The sequence below is a fragment of the Argiope bruennichi genome, chromosome 1, assembly GCF_947563725.1.
Source record: "Argiope bruennichi chromosome 1, qqArgBrue1.1, whole genome shotgun sequence".
Classification (NCBI taxonomy): domain Eukaryota; kingdom Metazoa; phylum Arthropoda; class Arachnida; order Araneae; family Araneidae; genus Argiope; species Argiope bruennichi.
The window spans coordinates 105,957,093-105,984,851 of record NC_079151.1 but is presented as its reverse complement, the minus strand read 5'-3'; the positions used below and the strand labels follow the sequence as shown (position 1 = coordinate 105,984,851).

General features: G+C 32.2%; 1 protein-coding gene and 5 non-coding genes across 6 annotated transcripts; all 6 read left to right on the top strand.

Moving 5' to 3' along the window:
* The first annotated feature begins 8,419 nt into the window (after positions 1-8,419).
* On the top strand, positions 8,420-8,493 carry Trnat-agu (transfer RNA threonine (anticodon AGU)). The gene has a single exon. It is a non-coding gene; the product is annotated as a tRNA-Thr (tRNA).
* Positions 8,494-9,152: 659 nt separating this feature from the next.
* Trnat-agu (transfer RNA threonine (anticodon AGU)) lies at positions 9,153-9,226 on the top strand. The gene has a single exon. It is a non-coding gene; the product is annotated as a tRNA-Thr (tRNA).
* Positions 9,227-9,686: 460 nt separating this feature from the next.
* Positions 9,687-10,856, top strand: LOC129974207 (uncharacterized). The gene has a single exon (XM_056087541.1). The coding sequence runs from the start codon at positions 9,687-9,689 to the stop codon at positions 10,854-10,856; it is 1,170 nt and encodes a 389-aa protein (XP_055943516.1).
* Positions 10,857-12,169: 1,313 nt separating this feature from the next.
* Positions 12,170-12,243, top strand: Trnat-agu (transfer RNA threonine (anticodon AGU)). The gene has a single exon. It is a non-coding gene; the product is annotated as a tRNA-Thr (tRNA).
* Positions 12,244-19,138: 6,895 nt separating this feature from the next.
* Positions 19,139-19,212, top strand: Trnat-agu (transfer RNA threonine (anticodon AGU)). Its single transcript has one exon. It is a non-coding gene; the product is annotated as a tRNA-Thr (tRNA).
* A 1,187-nt stretch (positions 19,213-20,399) lies between these two features.
* Positions 20,400-20,473, top strand: Trnat-cgu (transfer RNA threonine (anticodon CGU)). Its single transcript has one exon. It is a non-coding gene; the product is annotated as a tRNA-Thr (tRNA).
* Positions 20,474-27,759: the final 7,286 nt, after the last annotated feature.

Below are 27,759 nucleotides of genomic sequence, written 5' to 3'. Positions count from 1 at the left end.
AAATAAAATGCAACCAAATCTCTAGAAATATGAACTGTAATAATTTGCATTAGAAATAATTAGAACTTAATTTAAATTCCTGTTGGATGCCATAATATATTATAATAATTTAGTATCTAGAAATTAAAATTAAAAAAAATAATACGCATATATTCTGCAAAGAGTTCTGAAATACTAAGAAGTTCTCATAAGAATGTATTGTTCTGTACTTGGACTTGTACAACTCGTTATGTGAGCTTTTAATACATTTTCATACACGATGCATACAAAGACAAAGCACAGCAATTGTCAAAAAATTTGAATTTGAAATTGTGACAAATTTTCACATTTCAATCCACACTGAATTTAAAAAACGATTTTTTTAAAATTGACCGTTTTTCTGTCTATAAACAAGATAACTGAAAAACACTTTGGGGGTAGATGAATGAAATTTGATAAATTTTATTTACATCGAATTCTTAAATATCTATGAAATTTCGAGCGAAATCTTTGCAAAGAAGTTTCTCAGTCCGGCTTTCCAAGTACAACAAAACACAATGAATGCATACAAAGACAGCTAGAAATATAAATTTTGGTACACAGGTTTAACATTTATAATGTAGATCCTTAGCAATTTGGAACCAAGTCACTCACGGGGTTTACCGTTTTTTGTTCTATTCTTTTGCATGCAATTAATTAATAAATTACATATTTCAAAACTATCATATTAAAATTATTTATATGCGTTTTCCCTATTTAGAGAATAGATCCTTATCCAGTTTATTCCTTTTAATATTGAATAAAAAATTCATTGAATACATTTTTATTTATTTTCCCTATGCATAACAAGCGACAGAAATCCGCACGTGTCCGTTTTGTTCCAGCTGTCTGTTATTATTCATTAGCAATCCGTTACTTACGAACTTCGTTACGTGTAAATAAACAATATCAGAGTATTCTAATGAAATGCTTGATAAGCCGTTTCATCATAACTCCCACGCTCCAAATGTCTCAGCAATTACAGATCGATTAAAAGAAGAAAATAATGAAAAAAAAAGAAGGTGGAGAATGGAATAACAATTTATGACAGAACAATAGCAGAAACAGTAGGGTGTCATTGGTTATTTTCATTCTAGGCATTTGGAAGAAGTACAGCGTAAAGGAATAATCGTAGAACTGACATATGTCTGTTTTATGTTACTTAATCGAGACTGTTGGGAAGTGTAAAATTCATCTCCCTAAAGTTGCAGAAAAAGTGAATTATACTTTAGGGATTTTTTTTTTAAATTTTTCTCATTTTTTATATAAAAGTGAATCAATGAATTGATGACTGAAAATTCCTTTTTTTGTATAAGATTGAAATAACTGGACATCAAGAAGTTCAAGATGAAAATTGCTGCAATGGATGAATTTGAAATTTATGATTGCAATAGAAGATTATCTCATACCTTTATCGGAGATCATGGATATTGCGCAACTTCTTTCATTCCAATACCTTGCAAAAAACTGGGAAAAAAATCAAATTTTTTCTTTCTTCTGATCTTTGCTTTTAATATTGTTGGAATCGGATTTACTAATTACTCAAAACCTAAAATCATAGCCATGACATCTGTAAAGATCTTCTTACATTTATTCTTATTGTATCGTGTCGCGATGCTTACTTTCCAAATAAATAATTTTAAATACGAAATTAAACTTTCTGCTTTCACATATGTCAGAGACAGCCTTGTTTTACTTGCTTGGCATTCTGTCTATTGCAAGAGAAAAAAGATATTGAAGTTAATGAAAACTCTCATGAAACTTATTGAACTCTCCCCTGCCTTGTGTTCTAAAGTTCAAATGATGATTTTCTATGTGTCATTAGTTGGAGTTTACATGTGTCCTCTTGTGACTGCAGCAGTGATGATAGGATTTCTCACTGAAAATAAAGCACTCAAATATCAACGCAGCACATTATTTGGGAATTGCAGCACATATTTTCCAAGAATGATAGCATTTCTCATAAACTACTCATACAATCTATATCTCTTAACAATACCTTTATTGATAAGTCTTACATATGTCTTTATATGTGTTAATCTGCAAAAAATGCTTGCACGTATTACTAAAAGTCTGAAGAAATGTCATTCTCTTGAAAATGCAAAGCTGGCATACCACCGCGCAACTGAATTATTCTTGGTGATCTCTAAAGTAGAAGATGCTTTATCAGTTTGCATATTTTTCGTGATATCTTTCAACGTGTTGCTGACTTTCGTATGCTTTGCTTATGGTTTGGGCTACTACAATTGGAGCAAAGCAGGAAGTGCTAATGTTATAGGATGGTTCTTCAGTAATCAAACATCTTTTATATCTATTGTGTGTTCGGCTTCCGGCGTCAAGGCTGAATCTGCTAGATTGAAGATGACGTTCCAAGCTGTTCTTTCCGGGCTGAAGCAAGAAAAAGATGTCTCGCCTCTACTTGTGAAAATTGAGGTCTTTGATTCCGTTTCTCTTACAGCGTGGAAAATGTTCGAATTTTCCAAAGGGTTTATACTCAGTACCTATGGCATTATCTTAACATATGGTCTTCTTGCGCTTCAGAGTGAAAAATATGCAAATCACCCATAAATTACTGTTAAAAATAAATTGGTTGGTATAAAGCATAGCATGGGAAACTAATAGTGACGTAAAAGGTATTCTGATGTCATTCTAAAATTGTTGTAGGAATAGCATGAGCAAAATAGATCACTAAGACGTCATTGTTTTGTCGTGGTGAATGCTTTTGGGGTGAATAACATATGAGCCAGTTAATATCCCTGCTACCCGAGTAATTATTTTGGTATCATGGTTTAGTTACTGGGCTGCGAACCACAAGGTCTCAGGTTCTATCCTTCGCGCATCACATATCACTACATTGGTGACCCAGGCATGATCTTCGCGCATCACATATCACTACACTTTACTGCAAGTTTCATGTTAAGAAGTGCACTTATATCAGTAATATCATAGCTTTAGCCACTATTTACATTTATATATTCTTAGATCTAAATAAATATGATGGTATTTATCAGATATTAATATTGTTTGTGCATACATTTTTGGATTATTATTTACAATTATGTATACATAGACCTCACGAGAATTGTGAAATTTTAATGTTAGCTAATTTTAATTCTCTTGTAAAAATGCTATCGTGTAATAATAAACTTTTAAATAAATTACATGTCAATATTTGTAGTTTATAACAATAATAAAGATCCGTTTGTTATTTTTGTGTAAGCATCGCATGAACTATTGTCAAATGATAGAAGTATTATATTCATCTGTTTCATTGTTTTGATTAAATTATTTGAAATTTCAGTTTACAGAATTAAATATTATGTTTAAGAGCAAATTTCAAATGATTTGTATAATTTTCTTGCTTTTTTGAAACGTATAATTTTGAGATTTGAGATGAAACTTGCTGCTTTTGCCTCGCGTAGATCATTGTTACAACATGCAAGTGTATCAAATTAAATAAAAATTGTATTAAAGTTAGAGATAAAAGCTGTAAGAAAAAGAAACTGATATACTTAAATATGTAATATTTTTTTATTTTACCTTAGATTTACTTAACTAAAGGAAAATTTTATAAATAAATTTGGTGTTTGAAATGTTGACAGTTATTTTCTCATTATTTTGAAAAGCGAATGTGTCAAATTTCATTAAGATCAGATAAAATTGTAGATTTGCATAAAAATGAACAAATCATCATTCATCATTATATAAACTGAGTGCCCTCAAGCAAAAACTTATTTTCCTAAATATTGCACTTAGGCTATATTTATACCTACAAATATTCATTAAGTAAAATGATAAATTGCATTAAAGTACTTTTGTTTTTGTGGAGATTTATAGTAAAAAAAAAAAGTGTAAAAGTATTTTAAAAGCATCAATTACTGAAAGTGTAAAAGTATACTGTAAATATGTTAATTAGTGAAAGTGTGAAAGTATAATTTAAAAATATCAATGAGGGAAAGTGTAAGTGTATCGAGTAAAAATATCAATTAGTCAAAGTGTAAGTGTATAGTGTAAAAATATCAATGAGTGAAAGTGTAAGTGTATAGTGTAAAAATATCAATTAATAAAATTATAAGTGTATAGCATAAAAATATCAATGAGTGAAAGTGTAAGTGTATAGCATAAAAATATCAATGAGTGAAAGTGAAAGTGTAAGTGTATAGTGTAAAAATATCAATTAGTGTAAGTGTATAATGTAAAAATATCAATGAGTGAAAGTGTAAGTGTATAGTGTAAAAATATCAATTAGTGTAAGTGTAAGGGTATAATGTAAAAATATCAATGAGTGAAAGTGTAAGTGTATAGTGTAAAAATATCAATGAATGAAAGTATAAGTGTATAGTTTAAAAATATCAATTAGTGAAAGTGTAAGGGTATAATGTAAAAATATCAATTAATGAAAGTGTATAGTGTAAAAGTATCAATTGTTAAGTATTGAAAATACTTAACAATTCTTATATTCATTTATACACTCATAAAATTTCTTGAGAATGTTGTGTTGGCCTAATTGCAATGCCTATGCAAAAGTATGTTTATGTTTAGAGAGGGTTATTACAAACTTATATGTAAATATTAAAACATGGGCGTTTATTTAATACAGAAAACTACCATATGCAAATCTTTGTCTAGAGTATATCATCCAATTATCATGATAAGAGAATTGTTAATCCAGCATTATGTCCTTGCTTTGATAAGTCGATTGCTTTATCTTCGACTTAATAAGGAGCAGAAGACCAATATGAGGAGTTGAATATTTAAGATAAATCAGGAAAATACTGCAGAGCAGTGCAAGAGAATAAAAGTTTCTGTTCGCAATTGTGTACTTTTTGAAAGAATGACAAATTTTAAGAACAATCTTTAGATATTCTGAATTGAATCATAATTGCAGAAGAATATAAACATCATTTTCTGAATTCAGGAAATCCTTCTAAGATTACTGTATTTTAAAAAAAACGATTTAGCGATTGTGAATTTCTAGATATTTACTTTTCTGTGCATAATGAGTCATTATAGAAAGGATGCATAAATTGATATTTTGGTTATTGTTACTTATTTTTACCTCGTGTTACTGAAAAAGTGCAGAGAGTATTTCAATATAATAAGCGGCATCTTCAGAGCATTTGTGAATTTCGTGAACGTTTATCAGTGTCCTGAAATCTAATCAAGACTCTTTTAATTTATTGCAACAAACACCATATAATCCAAAAAATCAGAATAATTGTACTATATTTTACTGTATCAATATATACTGTTACGGAACTTCAATTCCACTAAGTCCGTAAGGTCACCGGGTTAGCTTTTAGTGGGTGTATAGTGTGAAAACAATCAGCAGGCCTCACGGACGACGCTTATTAAACACGAACACAAAGACGACGAATATATACAGTCGTGACGAACATAGGCAACACACAGTAGCACACTACAATAAACAGTAGTCCACAAGTAGTAATAGGTAGTAATAACAACCGCGGCACACAAGGCGTCCAGACAGTATTCAGCAGGAGATGGAATCTTCTTAACTTCACTCTACGGTCTCTCCAAACTGTTGTAATTCTCCACTGTCTCCTCGCTTTAGTTGTATCCAGCTGACTACATACTACTACACTACTGGCTATTCTTCACATGACTCGATGCTGCTTTCACAATAAACACTAGTTCAGCAATCGCTTGAGCTCCCCACAACGCTTTATCTTCACTGGACTATTCCACCGTTGCTTCGTTATCCTCTCGATGGCTCGATACTTGTATACGACCCAATACACGACTGACATCAGATTCAGACTGCCGAACTTTTATAGTTCCCTAGAGGCGTAGGGGGGGAGAAGGTTCTGGATCAATCATGGCTTACCTTGGTTCCTATTGGATGAATCACTAAAATACTAGAAATTTCCAGTAATATCTATTTTGTCACCAAAGTTGCCAAATACGTCGCCAATCGCCAAATGATCACCAAGTTTGTCGGCAAGTTCTGAGATCACTGAAGTGGCACCCTATTAGCACCCAACAGAGCTGATAGTAAAACGGCCTTTCCAGTGATTAAACTAACCATGCTGGGAAGCTACATTACAGGATTGTAACAATATTTACAATAAAAGGAGCACAGAACATGACGATGAAGTAAATAAAACGGGAAAAACAATTTCAAGTTGGCACAACGAGATGATTTATTATTATTATACTGCATGAATAATTCTGTGAAGGAATTCACCAATCAATTTAGAAGTGTCAAACATAGATCTCATTGCACGTCACTCAAATATATGTTGCATGAAATGGCCATAAATTTTACAGAAAAGAATAATTTAGAGTTTAGAGCTAGATTTATTACATAAATATCATTCACGCATGGTGAAGTAATTTTATTTGCATGAAAACTGTCATTTCAGTTGATAGACATTTATTATGTATTCAAAATTTTATCACACAATTGAATTCAGCTGCCCAACTACATTGCACGAAATTCTGATTAATTTATTGTTATGAATTTTAGCTTAAGAAACTTCCGAGATATCTGCCTCTTTTCTGTCATATTTTCTGACATTTTAATAAAGAATTTATGATACCCTATGTATGTAGACAAATTGTATTTCAACATACTAAAAGTGGTGACAGCAAATTAGCTTTTATGAATATATCTCATCTTCACTTAGACGCCAACTATATTTAACTCTTCCAAAAACGGTAATCGGATATCTATATAATTTTATATGTGCAATTCTGTGTTTAGAAATTTTTGTGGATTATATTTCTCAATTTTAGTGATTTTTTCATTAAACAATTCACATAAAAGAAACATTAATATAGACAGAGAATGAACCATCAAATATATCAAAAATTTAAAAGATTAATAAATTCTTAATAAAAAAAACGTAAATATAAAATTTTTAATTCAACGAAAATATTTATTATCATAATAGATTACTAAAATACATGATAAGACCTAGAAAACCATCCTTTTTCTTTAAAGAAACCTGGAAATATTAAACCTAGAAATATTTCCACTCAATTTTGGTAATTAGATTAATATCAGTCGAATTCACTTTTGTTACTGCTTTGTTTTTATAAATGAATAAATCAAATGCGTTTTTTAATCACAAAAATATTTACAAATATACAAGTATTACATATTTGAGTAAATCTCGTTTATTACATGAAACGAAAACGCATGCGCTGAAACTGCAGAATCAAAACATAAGGTTCATAGTAAATACACTCATAGCAACAATTTCAGTGAAAAATCGGTATTGTCTGTTTTTAATTGAGAACATGGCATTAGTGTTTATAACAATATTTTTCAACACTAATGGACTTAACGAGTTTAATTGTTTATATTTATTGTATTTATATTTTGATACATTTGTGATGTGAATTAAAATTTTTTTGTAAATGTTTATGATGTATTTATACAGCATGGTTTTTATAGTCTAATAGATCTGATTGATATTAAATTTTGGTATAAATTTTTTTTACCAAATTGATAAATTAAATTTTGGTATAATTCGTATCAAATAGTTGGTTAAATCGCCTGTCTGGTAAACAATAGATCACGAGTTCGAATCTCGTCGGTGCCTCTGGGAATAGTAATTTACTTTATGAAAAAGACAACAATTACAGTTATTCTTTTCTTAAAAATTAGAGAATGATATCTAAAACGGTATTTGAAGACCGCTTATAACCGAAGCACCGTGGCATAGTTAGTTAAAGCGCCTGTCTAGTAAACAGGAGATCACGAGTTCGAATCTCGTCGGTGCATCTGGAAATAGTAATTTGCTTTATGAAAAAGACAAGAATTACGATTAATCTTTTCTCAAAAATTAGAGAATGTTATCTAAAATGGTATTTCAAAACCTCTTATCACTGAACACCGTGGCTTCTTTGGTTAAAGCGCCTGTCTAGTAAACAAGGATAACACGAGTTTGAATCTCGTCGGCGCCTCTTGTGTTAGTAATTAACTTCATGCGAGATAAAAATATTACTTTAACACTATTTTCTAAAATTAGAGAAGTGCATACAAAACCATATTTGGAAATGGCTTATCCCCGAAGCACTGTGGCTTAGTTGGTTAAACGTCTGTCTAGTAAACAGGAGATCACGAGTTCGAATCTCGTCGGTGCCTCTGAGCATAGTAATTTGCTTTATGAAAAAGACAAAAATTACTATTATTCTTTCCTCAAAAATTAGAGAATGTTATCTAAAACGATATATCAAAACCCCTTATCACCTAGCACCTTGGCTCTTTTGGTTAATGTTTCTGTCTAGTAAACAGGAGATCACGAGTTCGAATCTCTTCGTTGTCTCTTGGATTAGTAAGTAACTTCAAGCAAGAAAAAAAATTATTTACGCAGTTATCAGAAATTAGAGAATTAAATCTAAAACTATATTTGAAACCACTTTTTGTCCAGGCGCCGTGGCTTAGTTGGTTAAAGCGCCTGTCTAGTAAACAGAAGATCACGAGTTCGAATCTCGTCGGTGCCTCTGAGCATAGTAATTCGCTTTATGAAAAAAAATAAAAATTACTATTATTTTTTTCTCAAAAATTAGAGAATGTTATCTAAAACGGTATTTCCAAACCCTTTATCGCCGATCACCGTGGCTTATTTGGTTAACGCACCTGTATAGTAAACAGGAGAACGCAAGTTCGAATCTTGTTGGTGTCTCTTGGTTTAGTAAGTAACTTCAAGCAAGATTAAGAAATTAATTTTACACTATTTTTTAAAATTAGAGATCTAAATCTAAAACCATATTTGGAAACCGCATCTAGTGGAGGCGCCATGGCTTAATTGGTTAAAGCGCCTGTCTAGTAAACAGGAGATCACGAGTTCGAATCTCGTCCTTGCCTCTGAGCATAGTAATTTGCTTTATGAAAAAGACAAAAATTACTATTATTCTTTTCTCAAAAATTAGAGAATGTTATTTAAAACGGTATTCCAAAACCCCTCATCGCCTAGCACCGTGGATTATTTGGTTTAAGCGCCTGTCTAGTAAAGAGGAATCACGAGTTCGAATCTCGTCGGTGCCTCTTGGTTTAGTAAATAATTTCATGGAAGATGAAAAAATTACTTTTACACTATTTTCTAAAATTAGAGAACTAGATCTAAAACCATATTTGGAAACGAAATTTTCTAAATATGGTTGGCATCGTGGCTTAGTTGGTTAAAGCGCCTGTCTAGTAAACAGAAGATTACGAGTTCGAATCTCGTCGGTGACTCTGAGCATAGTAATTTGCTTTATGAAAACGACAAAAATTATGATAATTTTTTTCTCAAAAATTAGAGAATGTTATCTAAAACGGTATTTCAAAACCCTTTATCGCCGATCACCGAGGCTTATTTGGTTAAAATGCCTGTATAGTAAACAGGAGAACGTAAGTTCGAATCTTGTTGGTGTCTCTTGGTTTAGTAAGTAACTTCTAGCAAGATAAAGAAATTAATTTTACACTATTTTTTAAAATTAGAGAACTAGATCTAAAACCATATTTGGAAACCGCATCTTGTCGAGGCGCCATGGCTTAGTTGGTTAAAGATCCGGTCTGGTAAACAGGAGAACTCCAGTTCGAATGTTGTTGGTGTCTCTTGGTTTAGTAAATAACTTCATGGAAGATGAAAAAATTACTTTTACACTATTTTCTAAAATTAGAGAACTAGATCTAAAACCATATTTGGAAACAAATGTTTGTCGAGGCGCCGTGGCTTAGTTGGTTAAAGCGCCTGTCTAGTTCTAACTGGGGCCTAAACAAAGACCATAGGAGACAGCTATATAAGACCGTAGCAGAAAGAATGATTCTCCATGGCTCTGTGGAATGGGCTGCCTCCCTCTCGGCAAGACAGAAACGAGTACTAAACTCGATACAACGTAATTTCCTGCTAAACATCAGCAGAGCATATTTTACAAACCCATCTGCTGCACTTCAGGTAATAGAAGGCTCTCTTCCCCTCCACTTGAAAGCAGAATTAGAAGCGGCCTATGTCAGGCTAAAACAACAAATTTCTCTAGACGGAAGAGGCTTCCCACCAGCGGACTACGAGGAGAAGCCAGCCACAACAAGGTTACACCCGGCAGCCTTCCAACTGGAAGACAGGATCTCCTTCACGAAAACCGTCTCGCAGGAGGAAGAAACAAACATATACACAGATGGCTCCCACCTCAATAACCAGACGGGATGCGCATTCTGTGTAATTAAGAATGAAGAAATAACATCAGACTGGATGGGGAAGCTAAGAAATGAAAACTCCGTTTTCCAGGCAGAGCTCACGGCCATTAAAGAAGCCTGCCACTGGGCCATTAACCAAGATCTGCAGATCAAAATCTGGTCAGACAGCGAGTCGAGCCTACATTCAATACAAGCCATAAACACTAAAAGCGCAATAGCCCAAGAAATACAAGAGGTCCTCCTTAACTCCACCAACATCAGGCTCGGCTCGGTTAAAGCTCATGCGGATAACAAAGGATATGAGATCGCAGACCAACTTGCGAAAAGAGCAACGACAGAAGGAAGCCAAATCAATATCCATCTTCCAAACAGTCAACTCAAAAAACAACTAAAGGCAGTATTCCTCAAAAGGTGGCAGGAAGAGTGGGATACAGGCGAAACGGGCAGAACAAGTTACAAGATCCTCCCAAAGGTGAAAAGAACCCAAACTGGATGGGAGAGGGAGGAGATCATGTTCGTAACAGGGCATCGTCCCTTCCCCTCCTACCTCCACCGTTTTCATCTTCGAGAAAGCCACAACTGCGGCTGTGGTCAAGAGGGCACCCCATTCCACTACGCCACAAGCAGTCCACTAACAACGAGCTTCCAATTCTACAAACCCTCAGCACTCCACGAGCCAGCCTGGTGAAAAGGAGTCATGAATCACAAGCTATCGAGAAAAAGGGTAAAACTCCTCATCAGATTCCTACAGGAACATGAGGACATCCTCTCCCCTCAGAATTGAATAGCCTACAACCACCAAAACACTAATCATATACCGACATTGCCACCCCGCTCATTTCCATTCCTCACCATCTCACTCCTCTCCCACCATCACAGACATCGGCTACTTCCAGTCTCTCCTCCCCAGTCCCAATATCTAGACTATCATCCTTCCCAACGACCTACTACAACAATCCAGCGGCCCCACCCATCTTCGTCATTGGCAACAGAACAGCCTCCACTCCAAACCAACAGTCCTCCCTTCGACAGCACCATCCACCAGATACCAGCATCATCGCCCCGACAGTCTCCTTAATGGCCTTACCGTTCCAGCGACCAGATAGCAGCTACAACAGTCTCCTCCGGGAACGGCCTCTGATATTGTTGCGAGGCCGCAACTGTAATCCGGCAATGTTACAAATGTATACATTATTATCTCCATTTTCTTTTTTTCTTGTTCATGTCCATTCATCACCAGAACGGCCTCGCAACTTGTAGAGAGGCTGCACCTGTGAATCACATCAATATATTCATCTGTGAAAATTCATTTTCTCATCCCATCAATGTTACTCAAAGTGTGTGTTTTTTTCTTTTTTCTTTTCTCCCTGTTCTCTTTTCTTCTGTAGGCTAGTATCATTTTCATCAACGCCCGAACGGCCTCGCATTCTGTGGAGAGGCCGCAACTGATATTCATCAATGTACATTATTGTAAATATTTTTCTATGTTATGTTAACCGGAATTGTAATAAGTTTTTTGGAATCCAATAAAGTTCGGGGGGGGGCGGCTATGTTATGAGCGCAACTGTGCCCTCTTAGGGATGCGGTTGCTCTTCCTTCCACATGCATCCACTCAACCGACAAGGAACCTTCAGGGTTCCACATTCGGGGATGCATTGTGGCGTTTATGTCTAGTAAACAGGAAATCACGAGTTCGAATCTTGTCGGTACCTCTGAGCATAGTAATTTGCTTTATGAAAAAGACAGAAATTACTATTATTCTTTTCTCAAAAATTAGAGAATGTTATCTAAAACGATATTTCAAAACCCATTATCACCTAGCACCGTGGTTCCTTTGGTTAATGCGCCTATCTAGTAAACAGGAGATCACGCGTTCGAATCTCTTCTGTGTCTCTTGGTTTAGTAAGTAACTTCATGGAAGATGAAAAAATTACTTTTACACTATTTTCTAAAATTAGAGAACTAGATCTAAAACCATATTTGGAAACTAATTTTTGTGTAGGCGCAGTGGCTTAGTTGGTTAAAGCGCCTGTCTAGTAAACAGGAGATCACGAGTTCGAATCTCGTCGGTGCCTCTGGGCGTAATAATTTGCTTTATGAAAAAGACAAGAATTACTGTTATTCTTTTCTCAAAAATTAGAGAATGTTATTTAAAACGGTATTCCAAAATACCTCATCGCCAAGCACCGTGGCTTATTTTTTTTAAACGCCTGTCTAGTAAACAGGAGATCACGAGTTCGAATCTCGTCGGTGCCTTTGAGCATAGTAATTTGCTTTATGAAAAAGACAAAAATTACTGTTATTCTTTTCTCAAAAATTAGAGAATGTTATTTAACCCTCTAAGGGTTCCACACGTATTTCGACGTAGCCCCATAGATGTCTTTAAAGTGCACTGCACGCATTTTAACGTAGGGTAACGAACGATGCAAATTCGTTTTGCACTGAAAATCACATAGGGGTGTTACTGCACCGCAGATGGTGTCGACGTATTTTAACGTATTTCTTTCTCCCTACCAGTTTCGACATCTTGATGAATTGGAGGGGAGACAACACAATGAAGTTTTACGGCCATTTAAGGAAGTCACAGGATCTGAGAGCAAGAAGATTGCTTTAGGCATAGGGCATTGTGATGGTGCCGGCGTTATGCAGGAATGAGGGGTGAAAAAGGAAAGGGCTCGTCCAAGAAAAGAGGAACAGGAATTTTTCCCCAATCGTGTCTCCCATAATGGCTCTATGTGGACTTAATTTAAATTGCATTTTGTTTCAATAGTTTTTGTTTGATATCGATAGGGATAGGATTTCTTTGATCTAAGCGTTGCCTCAAAGTTCCATTGAGTTATTTTTTTCTTAATGCAGTTTTATGCTTACTTGTGATTAAACATCACATTGCAGTACTCGAAAGGGATATATTTGAAAAATTGCCATCAATATATAGTTAAAATATTAAATATATTTTTTTATTCTTAGTTCAACTGTTATTATGATTCAAATTTATATTTTTATGCTAATCTATACCTCCAATTATTTTTCACGAAGTAAACAGATGCAAATGAATTTTGCGTTATTAAGCAGTCTAAATTTAACAGAATATAATAAAATATATTATTATATTGTTTCTCTTATCTTGTAAAAATTTGGAATAATGTGTCGTTTTTTATAATGCGACTCCTTTTCAAAGTTTTTTTTTTAAAGAACTGAATAGAATAATTTCATTCAAATTCGTAAAAGAAACAAAAACATTTTTTTAAGAATTATGTCTATTCAGAAAATTATTAATATTTAGTCTTAATATACCTTGATGTAGATGAAAGCAAATAGTAAAATAAATTTAATTCAGGGTTTGATTTATTTTGTTAGGAATATTAAGAAACGAATCGCATTGTAAAAGTCTTAACATTGTAAACTATCTGAAGATATTTTTTCAACAGTTTATCAAAGAAGATATATTTCTTAGATAAAATTATAGATCTCTAAAACACTTCTAAAAAAATAAGTAGGTAGTTCAAAAATTCTGTTCTTATTTTACAGATCTTTAAAGCAGTATTTTTTTTTTTTTGTAGATAAGTTAATGAGCATTTTTCAATATAGAATAAAATCCGAGTGGATAAATGAGATAACTTTTGGTGAATCTTGTGCGAAGTACAGAATGAGTTTTAACTATCGTTTTTAAGGATGTTCTGCTACAAAATGGTGCAGATAAATTCCTGAATGGTGCATGGATAATAAATTATTTTTGAATATTCAAAATCTTAGCATTCATAGTTATGCCTTGAAATCACAACCTGCTATTTTCTCCTATCAAATAAATGACTTTGCATTACTTTATTCAGATTTTGTTACTGATGCTGGTGTTACTTATGGAAGAAAACTTCATAAACTGCACACTAATGCAGGATCGACCTTAAAGGTTGTTGGGCCCAAACAGGAAAACAATTATTATTATTATTAAAAGCAATCCAAGGTTTACAATCAAGGTAAAGATCAATGGTAGCATCAGCATTCTTACTTTTTCCTATTCATATGCTTATGCAGTGTAGCGCTATCCATATTTCTTAGCACATTTTGAATAGAATCAAGTATGAATTTGGTGCATCTTCCTATCCTTTCAGACTGGAGCAAAAATTCGACACATTCGCAATAACGATATCAAACCAACTTACCAAACTTCATTTATCTATTTTGTATGTGTGCGTGTGATTTCAAATAATTATTTAAACACTCATGTGTAATAAATCCTTTGTCAGAATACATTTAAAAAAATTAATACAAATCTACATTTTGATAAAATTGCATGATACATTTAATTTATCTCGATGCTTCCGTTTTGGGATATCATGTACATGCATACATGACTTTTACATGCAGATTTCTCATCAGTCAGTTTATCTAATATTTGAAGATAAGATTACATATAAATTAATTACAATTAATTATAGAAAGGTTGCTATATGTTAATTTACGATAAAGAAAGAAATCTTTTCTCAAATTCTTTGACTGGAATGATTCCTAGTGAATGCTCAGCCTTTTTAACCCAAGCTATTGAATGGGGAGGTTAAAAAAAAGTTAATAAAGGGTTTTAAAGGGTTGAAAAAAGGGATTAAGCCATATCCACTATGCTATATTAAACTGAAATTTGAGAAACAATTGTTTATTTTTTAAACCAATTATATAAATAATATTGTCAATCATATATTAATTTTCTTTTTATATGAGGGCTAATGACTATTGATATATCATCAATGATCAATATATATATATATATATATATATATATATATAATATCTTCTCAGTATATTCAGTTGATACGTCTATGGCGGAATTATTTCCAAAACCTTTTGGTATTCTACTTGCCCCAGTCATTCGACCAAATCTGTCAATTTATATTTCATATTAAAACCATTGGCCATTAGATATATCATCAATGATCGTCTGCTCTATATAATTTTTCAATTTCGAAAGAAGAAAAAAACGCCTTTTTTTTAATGTATTTTCATTTTGAAATAAATAAATTCTTTCTTTCCCCTATTTGGCTGCATGATTCATCAACAATTCAATCAAGTTTATTAATTTTTTCTACCGCTTGCAGATATATTTGATAAATTATAAAAATAAAGTATCAAGCGTTGTGGATGGGTACAATTTGTTTCAAACATTTTTTTTGTAACCATGTTTCTCTGCGCGCTGGGGAACGTGAATACAGAATTTCTGCGAAACATGCGAATAACTTTATATAATAAATTTTACGAAAACCAGTTCTGTGATACTTGAAGTTTATAAATACTCGTGAATACTCGTTTTACTGAAGCAGATATGTATTGTAATGCTTAAAACTAGTTAAATGAATATTATAATTCGGTATAACTATACTGCATAATATTTTAATTATTCTAATAATTTATATATTAAAAATTTTCTGTTCTTTATATAATATATATTATAAAGTGACAAAAGAAAGCGACAGGAATTTGAGGTTGAAGTTTTGAGGTTGAAATGGATTTCTCTTGATGATTCCTCTATGAGATTATACTGCGGCCATGAATTTATACTTTTGTTCCTTTTGCTTGGCTCCTTTTTAGTATTGGTTTTTATATATGTATTTCCTCTTTAAAAAATTAAAAGTACTAAATTTGTGCATTTTAGTAATGCGTTTATTATTCTTGTTGTCACGTGAAGTATTTCCTTTTAAAATATTTTCATTCTATTACTTTTTTTAATGAATTTTGCTGTTGAATTCTGTTCATAATTGTCCTTATTGTGAGGATATAGAAACAACGCAACAATAAGCAACACATTGAAAATATTTAAAAAGTATATCAACTTTTTTTTTATTGAAATGGCTGTTATTTAAATATATAAAATTTTTATAAAGTAAAATGCGTTTTCCTGTATTAAATCCAACATCCTACACAACTGTGAAAAATATTTCAATTTTTGGTTAGTTCTTTTGGAAGTTATCAAGAAGTACAGTAAGTAAAATGTTCTATTGAGTAAAATGTTCGGTCTGTAGAAAAACGGCGGCCCAAACTCATAGCGACACAGGTGGCATTTGAATCCGTATAGTGTGAGACGAGCCTTAGGGCCAAGCGGATGGTTAATCGCGAGATGGTCTTTCTGATTTAAAGGGGGGGGGATCCATAAATCAATGGAATAGCTTACAAATTAGAAAGTAACTGCTTTATAAAGGCTTTTTTTTTATCAAGATTTAATTTGATAAGTTTGTGAAATTAAGTCAGTAGATGTAATCGTTTAAACACTATTATTAATTTTCGACAAAAAATATGATTAAAAACTAAAATCAACTTTTGATAATAATATGACGTGATGTTCTAAGACTGGGCATATTTTGTAAGTATCAAATTTCGAGAATCTGTGAATTATTCTTTTCAATAACAAAATACAAAGAGTGATTATTTAGTTATGGTAAAAGATAACTTCATACTTAATGAACTAAGGTATGCGATTAATATATTCCTTCTAATATTGAATGTGTTTATTTACTAAATGCGATCTTCAGATTTATTTTGAATTGCTCTGAATAATCATATCATAAATCACCATAGCACTCATGACATAAATCATCATAAAACAGATTTCAAAACAAACATCATAATATTGATTTATTTAGAGGAAAGAACAGGAGATGTAAATTTTATTTATGATTTTCAGGTATGTTAATTATAATATAATTTAGAATACGGTTTATTAAGTTATAATCAAAATAAGAAGTGTTTACGTCCTACGCGCAACTACTAAACCTTTTTTTACTAATTAAAAAAAAAAAAGGAAAGAAAAAAACTTTATTTTTGTGTATTTCAAAACCGATTCAAGGCTAATGTCAATGATTCTGGATACAACAAGGCTACTTTCATAAATGAAAGTAATTGCTTACACCGGTAATTACTTCTAAATAAGGAACCAGTTACCTCTTACGCTGGTTTTCGAGAGTTTTCAAACTATGCTCTCAAATATTTGTAAAATTTATACATCCCAATTTCACTGAAATACGAATATCACTATTTCTTCACTAAATCCATTTACTTATATAGTTTGATATTTTTACTATGTCTATGGAGGTAATCAACAAAAGTAAAAACTTTTCTAGTAAGCAATTAAAACTTCCAAACTTTGTTTCAAATACAGTTCTAAGACATAAAATTTCTTAATTCATTTGTGGAATTGTTGCGGTTCCTACCAAAGCAAGACGCTTATTCTTTTATTGAATCCATCGTCAGGAATTATTGTTAAAAAAAAATGTTTTCGGTGATTGTTATCTTCACTCCTAGCGATCATTAGAAAGAGAAAGAAAATGGAATGTTGCAAAGATACGTTAATGCAACATATGCTTTACAAGTTTAATTTTACATATTTAAATCATCGATTACTTTTCCACAGTAAATTTTATAAAAATATGTAAGCACAATTGAAACTTTTGTCGTTTAAATTTTTTTTTATAAAACTAGCAGAAATAGCAATGAATAAATAGTGTTTTCTTTTTTAGAATGTACGAAAATTAGAAAATTATTACGTCCATTGTATTTTTTTAAAGAACATCATAAATGTATCGAAATTTACGAGGAATGAAATACTCCTGTATAATATTTTAAAAGAACCATTTGTTTGTTCCTTTGAATATTTTTTAAGATAGCAATTTCTTTGAATATGCACACAAAATAGTGAAAAAAGGTGGGAAAAAAATAGCAAAAAAAAAGTCGATAATTTTAATAAATTTCTAAAACATTTTAAAATCAATAGAACAGTCTATAATTTCAAAAATAAATTTTAAATAAGGTCATTTAATCTGCATTTACCCTGATATATTTGATGAGGTTTTAATTGAAATTTTCATTATTTTGAAACATTTAATAGCCAATATGCCATTATTTTTCAATAAAAAAATGATTAAAAAAGTATTGAACTTTAAAAAAATTGATGTGATATATTTTAGAGCCTGGGTCATTAATACATAAGTAGCAAATCATATGGCTCTAGATTTGTATATTTTTTAAGCTACTCAATCAATTTGCTGATTTGCATATTTTATTATAATAGTCGATAATGCTATTTTAATGATAAATCGGTTATATATTGTTATTTATACACATCTGATTGACATAACTATTTGTGATTAGTCCTAATTTTAGACAAATGCTATTCAAATATTGATTACTCAGTAAAAAATATTACAATGATTTATTTGAAAGAATAATAAAGGAATATGAATGGAATTTGAATCCTCATTAATTACTTATTTTATATATATATATATATATATATATATATATATATATATATATATATATATATATATATATATATATATATATATATATACAGAGTGATATTATCTACTATCGGGGTTAAAAAGCAACAAAACTGGATCCCCATACACTATTCCTAGAAACCATCTGACTTTTCTAGCCATAAACGAAAGCTATAAGATCTGACATGAATGAGCGGTAATTTGCGCATACCCCAGGGTGTGTCGACCACCCGTGAAGAAGAAGAGGGGAAAGAAAAAAGTGCTCGCGCTTGCTGTACATTTCTTTAGGAAAACCGAAACGATTGTGAGAGAGAATACTAGTCAAGTTTAGTTCCCTTTTTAGAGGTTTCAGACGTAGAATGAAAACGCTCAGAGGGTTAAAACGCTCAGAGGGTACGATTTCGAATCTCTTCGTTGTCTCTTGGATTAGTAAGTAACTTCATTCAAGAAAAAAAAATTCATTTGCGCTGTTTTCTAAAATTAGAGAACTAAATCTAAAACTATATTTGGAAACCACTTTTTGTCGACTCGCCGTGGCTTAGTTGGTTAAAGCTCCTGTCTAGTAAACAGGAGATCACGAGTTCGAATATCGTCGGTGCTTCTTGGTTTCGTAAGTAACTTCATGGAAGATGAAAAAATTACTTTTACACTATTTTCTAAAATTAGAGAACTAGATCTAAAACCATATTTGGAAACCAATCTTTGTCGAGGCGCCGTGGCTTAGTTGGTTAAAGCGCCTGTCTAGTGAACAGGAGATCACGAGTTCGAATCTCGTCGGTGCCTCTGGGCGTAGTAATTTGCTTTATGAAAAAGACAAAAATTACTATTATTCTTTTCTCAAAAATTAGAGAATGTTATTTAAAACGGTATTCCAAAACCCCTCATCGCCAAGCACCGTGGCTTATTTTTTTTAAACGCCTGTCTAGTAATCAGGAGATCACGAGTTCGAATCTCGTCGGTACCTTTGAGCATAGTAATTTGCTTTATGATAAAGACAAAAATTACTGTTATTCTTTTCTCAAAAATTAGAGAATGTTATTTAAAACTGTATTCCAAAACCCCTCATCGCCGAGCACCTTGGTTTATTTGGTTTAAGCGCCTGTCTAGTAAACAGGAGATCACGAGTTCGAATGTCGTCGGTGTCTATGAGAATAGTTGTTTGCTTAATGAAAAAGACAAAAATTACAATTTTTCTTTTCTCAAAAATTAGAGAATGTTATCTAAAACGATATTTCAAAACCCCTTATCACCTAGCACCGTGGCTCTTTTGGTTAATGCGCCGGTCTAGTAAACAGGAGATCACGAGTTCGAATCTCGTCGGTGCCTCTGGGAATGGCAATTTGTTTATGAAAAAGACAAAAATTACTATTATTCTTTCGTCTAAAATTACAGAATCTTATCTAAAACGATATTTCAATACCACTTAGCACATTGGCTCTTTTGGTTAATGCGCCTGTCAAGTAAACAGGAGATCACGAGTTCGAATCTCTTCGGTGTCTCTTGGATAAATAAGTAACTTCATGCAAGATAAAAAAACTTACTTTGCACTGTTTTCTAAAATTAGAGAACTAGATCTAAAACTATATTTGTAAACCACTTTTTGTTGAGGCGCCGTGGCTTGATTCGTTAAAGCGCCTGTCTAGTAAACAAGAGAACACGAGTTCGAATCTTGTTGGTGTCTGTTTGTTTAGTAAGTAACTTCATGCAAGATAACAAAGTTACTTTAACACTATTTTCCAAAATTAGAGAACTACATCTAAAACCATATTTGGAAACGCTTACCCCGAAGCACTGTGGCTTAGTTGGTAAACGCTCCTGTCTAGAAAACGTGAGAACTCGTGTTCGAATCTCGTCGGTTCCTCTTGGATTAGAAGGTAACTTCATGGAAGATAAAAAAAAATTCTTTTACACTATTTTCTAAAATTAGAGAACTAAATCTAAAAGAATATTTGGAAACCGCATTTTGTCGAGGCGCCGTGGCTTAGTTGGTTAAAGCGCCTGTCTCGTATACAGGAGATCACGAGTTCGAATCTTGTCGGTGCCTCTGGGAATAGTAATTTGCTTTATGAAAAAGACAAATGTTACTCTTATTCTTTTCTCAATAATTAGAAAATCTTATCTGAAACGGTATTTGTATGGCTTAGTTTTTTAAAGCGCTTGTCCAGTAAACAGGAGTTCACGAGTTCGAATCTTGTTGGTGCCTCTTGGATTAGTAAGTAACTTCATGCATGATATAAAAATTACATTTACACTAGTTTCCAAAATTAGAGCCCCCCAGGTTCTCACCTACTATAGGTGAGTACGGGTGTCCCAATCCCGAGTTACCCAGGGATCTTTATTCCCTTTATACTTACTCACCTCTACGCCTTCTGCTATTTGCTTGATCCTTCCATCCCTCGACGGCAAGCGAGTTAGCTCTCCTTGAGAAGTTGGCGCCGCTCTGTTTGCTTCTTGCTTCTCATGGACAGCCAAAACACCCCACTTGTTGACCGTGCGTGGCAACCCATTAGACGGGTGGTGCACTGTTGGTCCCTAGTGTATCAATTCGGTCGGTAGCTAACCACCAGAGTGGTTAGTCTGTTAGGGATCAAGCGAAGGGGTCACCTTCTGGGGCTCTGCGTTAAGGGTGGTAGACGTTCCTGGAAGTGGCCCTTAGCGTATAGGTTCCGATTAGCATCAAGGCAAGCGCCGAGGCCTGGGATGCCTAGAGCCGGTGGCTGCCTTACCTTGTTGGGCTCCGTGGTGGGCGGTGCCTTCGAAACCCGAATATGAATTGCACTTTGCATGGGTCTTTTCGAAACGTCTTTGTCCTTATATTCAATTACTGAAAATACTCCTTTTATCATCCTACATACTGACAAAACCTTCCATAAAGTCTCGCCTTTTCTCATTCAGAAACCTATTGCCTCAACCATTGGAGAAGTCAAAAATACTAAGAAACTTAAATCTGGAGATTTATTGATTGAAGCAGCCACAAAATCACAAATATCTGTTCTTAAAAATTTGAAATATTTAGGAGAATTTCCTGTGGAAACGTATGCTCATAAATCATTAAATTATTGCCGTGGTGTTATTTCCGAACTTGATCTCGAATCTGTTTCAGAGTCTGAAATTGTAAGTGTGCTAAAAAGCCAAAAAGTTTGTGAAGCCCGCCGAATAAAAATAAAACGTAATGGTCAACTAATTCCAACGAAGCACATAATCTTAACTTTTTGTACTCCTCAGCTTCCAAAAACTATTCTTGCTGGCTATGCACGATATAAGGTTCGTCCTTATATTCCTTCTCCTTTACGATGTTTTAACTGTCAGAGGTTCGGCCATTCGAAAAACGCTTGTCGAGGTAAACAGACTTGTTCCCGCTGTGCATCATTCGGGCATTCCAGTACAGAATGTAATGCAGATCCCAAATGTATAAATTGTGATAAAACCCATACCGCAGATTCTAAGGAGTGCAATAAGTGGAAAATGGAAAAGAAAATTCAAGAGTTTAAAGTAACTAAAAATCTATCTTATTCTTAGGCAAGGAAACTTGTGTATCCCCCACCTTCTACTACATCAGCTTCATTACCATACTCACAAGTAGTCACAAATACCATTTCTGGTTCTACTCAGACAGATGAAAAATTAACTCGAGTTGTTTGTCCTCCACTTACGAAGTTAAAATCTTTAACGACTAATAAATCACAGCCAGATATTAATCCCTGCACTCCCGTCATTACTCAAAACCGTTCTCCACGAACTGCAAAGGATCTTAAGAAAAAAGAAAAATCAAAATTTAAAGAGAGAACTAAAAAAACGGAAAGTCAAATGTGTCCAGTTTGTGAAGAAACGAACTTTTCGAAACTTTGACAATCGATCCAGCATTTGGTGAAACTTGTATTCCTCAGCCAATTGGTAATGAATGTGAAACTACTAATGTCTCATCCAATGAAATACCACAGGACCTGCATACATTTAAAAATGTTACATCTAAGAAAAAACATAAAAAATATCAAAATTCTGAAAATATATCGAATTCTAAATTCTGGAAGACTTCACCTCGACAAGTTTCCCAATCTATGCCAGTCTCTAATTTTAGCTCTTCGCAGACCATAAATTTCAAACCAGCTAATAAAATGGATGAAACCAACTCTGTGCTTGAAACCTTCCACAGATAAGCCCAATCAAAATACTGACACCGAAATAGAATCAGATAATGCTATTGAATACAACCCATACGAAACAATTGATGAAACCCCACCTGCTCCGGAACCTTCTACCGATTTCACCTCAGTTAATAAAACTGTTTTTGGACAAAGTCCCCAAAAATGTACGGTTCAATGGGTTGATCTTAAAAAATTTTACAATGAATCTTCAAATACACCTATTCATAAGAAATACATTAAAAAACATCGAATAAAAAGATTACAATGAATTTTTTAACTTGATTTTGTATTATATTGTATCTGTTTTTACGTTATGAGATTTGCATTTTCACGTTTTCATGAATATTTTAATCTTTTAACATTTTTGGAAAATTTTCCTTTCTGGGATATAATTTGCATTTTTAAGAATACTGATACTGTTCATTATTTGACTTTCATTTTATAACAAGAACTTGTAATTTTAAATTGTATGTCTCAATTGTACTTGACATATTTTTTAATACCATATGTCTAGCACAATATAGTGTTTATCTACCATACGCTTGGCGCAGTATAGCCAAACATGGCTCTTGCGCCAGAAAACTCCAATCAACCAACCAACCAATCTAAAATTAGAGAACTAGATCTAAAACCATATTTAGAAACTGAATTTTGTCGAGGAGCCGTGGTTTGGTTGGTTAAAGTGCCTGTCATAAAATCAGGAAATCACGAGTTCAAACCTCGTCGTTGCTTCTGGGAATAGTAATTTGCTTTATGAAAAAGACAAAAATTACAATTATTCTTTTCTCAAAATTAGAGAATGATATCTAAAACGGTATTTGAAATCCGCTTATCACCGAAGCACCGTTGCTGTGTTGGTTATAGCGCCTGTCTAGTAAACAGGAAATCGGTAGTTTGAATCTCATCAGTGTCTATGGGTTAGGGTTAGTTCCGCTGTAGTCTGGTGGTAAGGCTTCGGAACCGGAGGGTTTCATGTTCGTGACCCGATTCCCCCGAAGAACCTTCGTGTAAGGCGGTCTGTTTCACGTTAAATCTGTTTTGACCAAACGTTCTCCCGCTGGTGTGGTGTGGAGAGGAGGGTGCCAGCTCAGGTGTCGCTCTCGTCGTCTGATCTCGGTTGAAAATTACGAGGTCCGTCCCAAAATAGCCCTAGTGTTGCTTCAAACAGGACGTCAATTTTACTAAAAAAACTGGGATAGGATTATTATAATTGACTTTATGAAAACGAAAAAAATGAATATCACTCGTTTCTTAAAAAATAGAGAATGATATCTGAATATTATTTAGAAGCCGCTTTTTTCCGAGGCCTCGTTTTTTAGTTGTTTAGAGCGCTTGAAAAGGGATTACGAGTTCGAATCTTGTCTGTGGTTTCTGAAAAGCATTCGTATTTTGAAATGTATCATAAGAATCGAATATGGCATTCTAAAAAATCGAAATTTTATGTTTACTCATAATGTAAAGAAATATATATGAAATGTTAATTCTTTAGTCCGTTAAAAGTAGAGTCATGGCTGATTTGGTTAACGTGCCTGTCTACTAAGCCGGGGATATTGATTTCGTATGCCGCTGAAGGCTATTGTTTAGAGGTGTTTTAGTTTATTTTGTGAAAGAAATATATAAAATCAAATCTGCCTTATCTCAAAAATTAGAGAATTATATCGGAAATTCTATTTAGAAACAGCACTTTTTTCTTGGCACCTTGGCGTATGGGGTTAAACGTCTTGTCTAGTAAACATGAGATCACGATTTCGAATCTTATTGTAGGAAGTCGCATAGAAGTCTTGTAATTAATTCTATGAAAGAAGAGAAAAAAATGATTTATTTTCTCAAATCTTAGTTAATGATATTTGAAATCACAATTCGCAGAATCTATCTTCGTGGCTCCTTTGATTAAAGCGCCTGTGTCTAAAAAAGGATATCACTTTTCGAAGCTTTTCATTGTTTTCCCTAAAGCATTCGTATTGTAGCATTTATCATAAGCATGAAACTCGATATTCTGAACAAAGATAAAAATTATCTTTACTCAAAAGTGAGAAAATATATTTGCAATAATAATGCTGTGGTGCATTGGGTTAGTGTTTAAAGTACCTTTATAGTAAACAAGAGTCCACCACTGTGAGTCTCCTCATTGCCTTTCATGTTGAAGTATTGTAATTTATTTTATGGAATAAATATATTATCTTTATTTTGATTCCAGAAAACAGACGGAAATTAAAAGTTGTTTTTTTTCTGAAAAATTTGAGAATTGTGGCTAAAATTAAAATTTGGAGCTGCTGATGCTCATTTTGCCAGATGATAAGTGTCTTAGATTGTTAAAACATGCTTTTTACAACAATTCTCGACTTTTTGCTTCATTATTAATGATACATTAATTTTTTAAAATATGAGATAATGAAAGATTTTATAATTGGATTAACTGAATAAATAAAAATGCATATTTTTAAAATGAATACATTGCAGAAGCTTTTATATTTTGTTGTTTTTCTTCAAAATTACAGAATTTATTGTTTATTATTATAAACTACATCATGTGCCTATCATAATTATAAAGATTACAAAATTTGCAAACTTTTTAAATTCAATTAATAAAATTAAGAACATGAAAATCCCAAAGAGCTAATTTAATATACTTTTGTTCTAATAATATGCTATTTTCAAATAAGAGTAATTGGGACGGATCTCGTAGTTTTCAGCTGCTGTCAATGTCTAAGAATGAAAACTGTTCTGGTATCTTCTCTTTTATTCTCGACACCACATCGGCGTGACCGTAAGAAAGGTAAGAAAAAAAACCTTCTTAAATATTGACCATTAAAGTGGTCACTGCTTATTTTCTGTTATCCATCTGGTTTGTTAAGGAATGTTTTCTCAAATGAAAAGTTTATTAGCCCTTTTAAAATTTTGAAAAAAAAAAAAAAAAAAAAAAGAAAAAAAAAGGCATTTATGAAATTGAATTAAAAACCCATAAAAAAGAAATATTACAATATTGATAAAAAATTACCTAAAATTACAGCCATAGGCTGATATTATCATTATTTTCCAATGATATTGAAATATGAAGTGTTCTAATATATTATATTTAAAAACAATAGCATACTGTAGTATTTTAAATAAAGGAATGGAAACAAATTTTAAAAAAGCAATTGAAAAAAAGGCATAAAAATGTATCATATAATAATCAAGTATTTATATGTAAAACTTCGCTATTTCTATTTTATATCATATTTGATTGTAAAGCATTCTCTAAATGAATTCCATTCCACATCTTATAATCTTTAAAGCTCTGAACACTTTTGAAATTGATAATATATGATAAATTTTTCTTTTCCTTATCTAAACAAATAGATTTTTCCAAACAAAAGAAAAAAAAATCTAAACAAATGCATTTATCTTTGAACTTCTTGACTTTTTTTCTATAAGCATTAACTGTCTTAACTTTCGAATTAATGTCAGATCTCCTTACTAGTCAAATCTTATAGCATATTTTAAAAAAAATGAAAATATTTCTTTAAAGTTTCTGTGTTTTATTTTTTGAATAATTGTTATGATAATTGAATCCTTCTAGCCTGCAAAATAAATAGAATTTACTTTAAGGTTGTAATAGTTTCCACCTGATGTAAAATCCGATGTCAATAAGAAAAAGAAAATATCATCTATTTTACTGCCTATTCTCAAGTGAATCTGTGAAGAGGACACTCATCACTGTGTTATAGGTAGCTCAGATGACTCATTTTTCTTACTGAAAAGTGAATTTTTTTTTTCCAAAACTTCCCAATTTTCGAAATTTAATGTATTTTATTTATTTCTGAAATTGAATAAGTACTTTTTAGAAGTTTAAGTATGGGTCACATATCGCTACAATCGAGTTCAAGATATTTATACATCGTTTATATAAATGGATAAGGTTTGATTACGATAAATGCTTCAGTCAAACAGAAATAAAATCTGAATCTGGTCAATGATGAGAAATTTTACGAAATTGTATTCATTTACTTATAATTTATGGTATTACTTCCGGTGGTATCTAAATTAAGGAATGAAACAAGTGGGTGATTTTTGGATATTTTATACTAAGTTATATGATTACAAAATGATAACATTCGGTTGATAATACGTACATGAATCAATGTTGGAATCAGTATATATTATTTTTATGGAAAGAGCATAAAAAATATAGAAAAATTCAATTATGATTTTGGAAATTCGTAGATTTAACATATAGTCACATATATAAATAATTTAATCAGCATTATTTGTTAAATATCTACAAATAAGAATAGAGTAATATTAATAAAGGAAGTTTGTTCTTTATGTTATTCATTTATACTACCTCATTTAGTTCTGTCAAAATAATGTATGGTATCCCATTATTTGTATTTTGTAAGTGACAATCAATTAGTAGAATAATATTTTGCAACCATGATGATGCTATTTTTGTCGTATTTGATCATCGATGGATAATCAGACAGACAAGAAAAATCAGCATTCATCTTTTCTATAAATTATATCAGTTATTACAGGTTAATTTCTTTTCTTAATTCTTCTGTTTTCTTCTTTTATTCCTTAGTTTAGTTTTTATAAAGTCGTTTGGGAAATTATCTCAATCTCTAGAATTATTTTTCTCTCGACCTTTTGAGCAGTTTTTTTTTTTTTTTTGGAAGTTAAAGATTTTTTTTTCTTCAAAAAAACTGAAATAAATGAAAAAAGAGTAATTATTTCCAGAATATGATCTTAGTTCAATTTCTAATGTGAATTGTAAGAAAACACATTTACGTAATGAAAAATTAGAAAATCAGAAATGGAGGATGGAAAAAAAAAAAAAAAAAGAAAAAAGATATCGTTTGAAGGAAACAATATGTCATGTAAAAAAATGAGAGTTGCTCCATGTAGAAAAGTGAGTAAATAGAATTGACGAAGTAAATTTTGAATTTTGTTATACGAAAACTTTGAATTTAAAATGCTATTGTTTTTAATTAAAATTTTTATATTGCTCCTTATATTAAGTAACGGTATTTATTGTTTTTGAAATATTTAATAAAATTTATTTTTTTAAAATAAAGTGGCATATTGAATATGTGCAGTAGATTTCGCCGTTTTTAAGCACGATTTTAAAAATTCCAGAAAGTAAATACACTTTTATATTTCAAATTTCCTTTTTTTTATTTTAGAAGTAAAATTTACTGGTGTG

Excerpts from the sequence above, each read along its gene's own strand:
- LOC129974207 (XM_056087541.1), top strand. The coding sequence starts at position 9,687 with ATGTTTGTCGAGGCGCCGTGGCTTAGTTGGTTAAAGCGCCTGTCTAGT.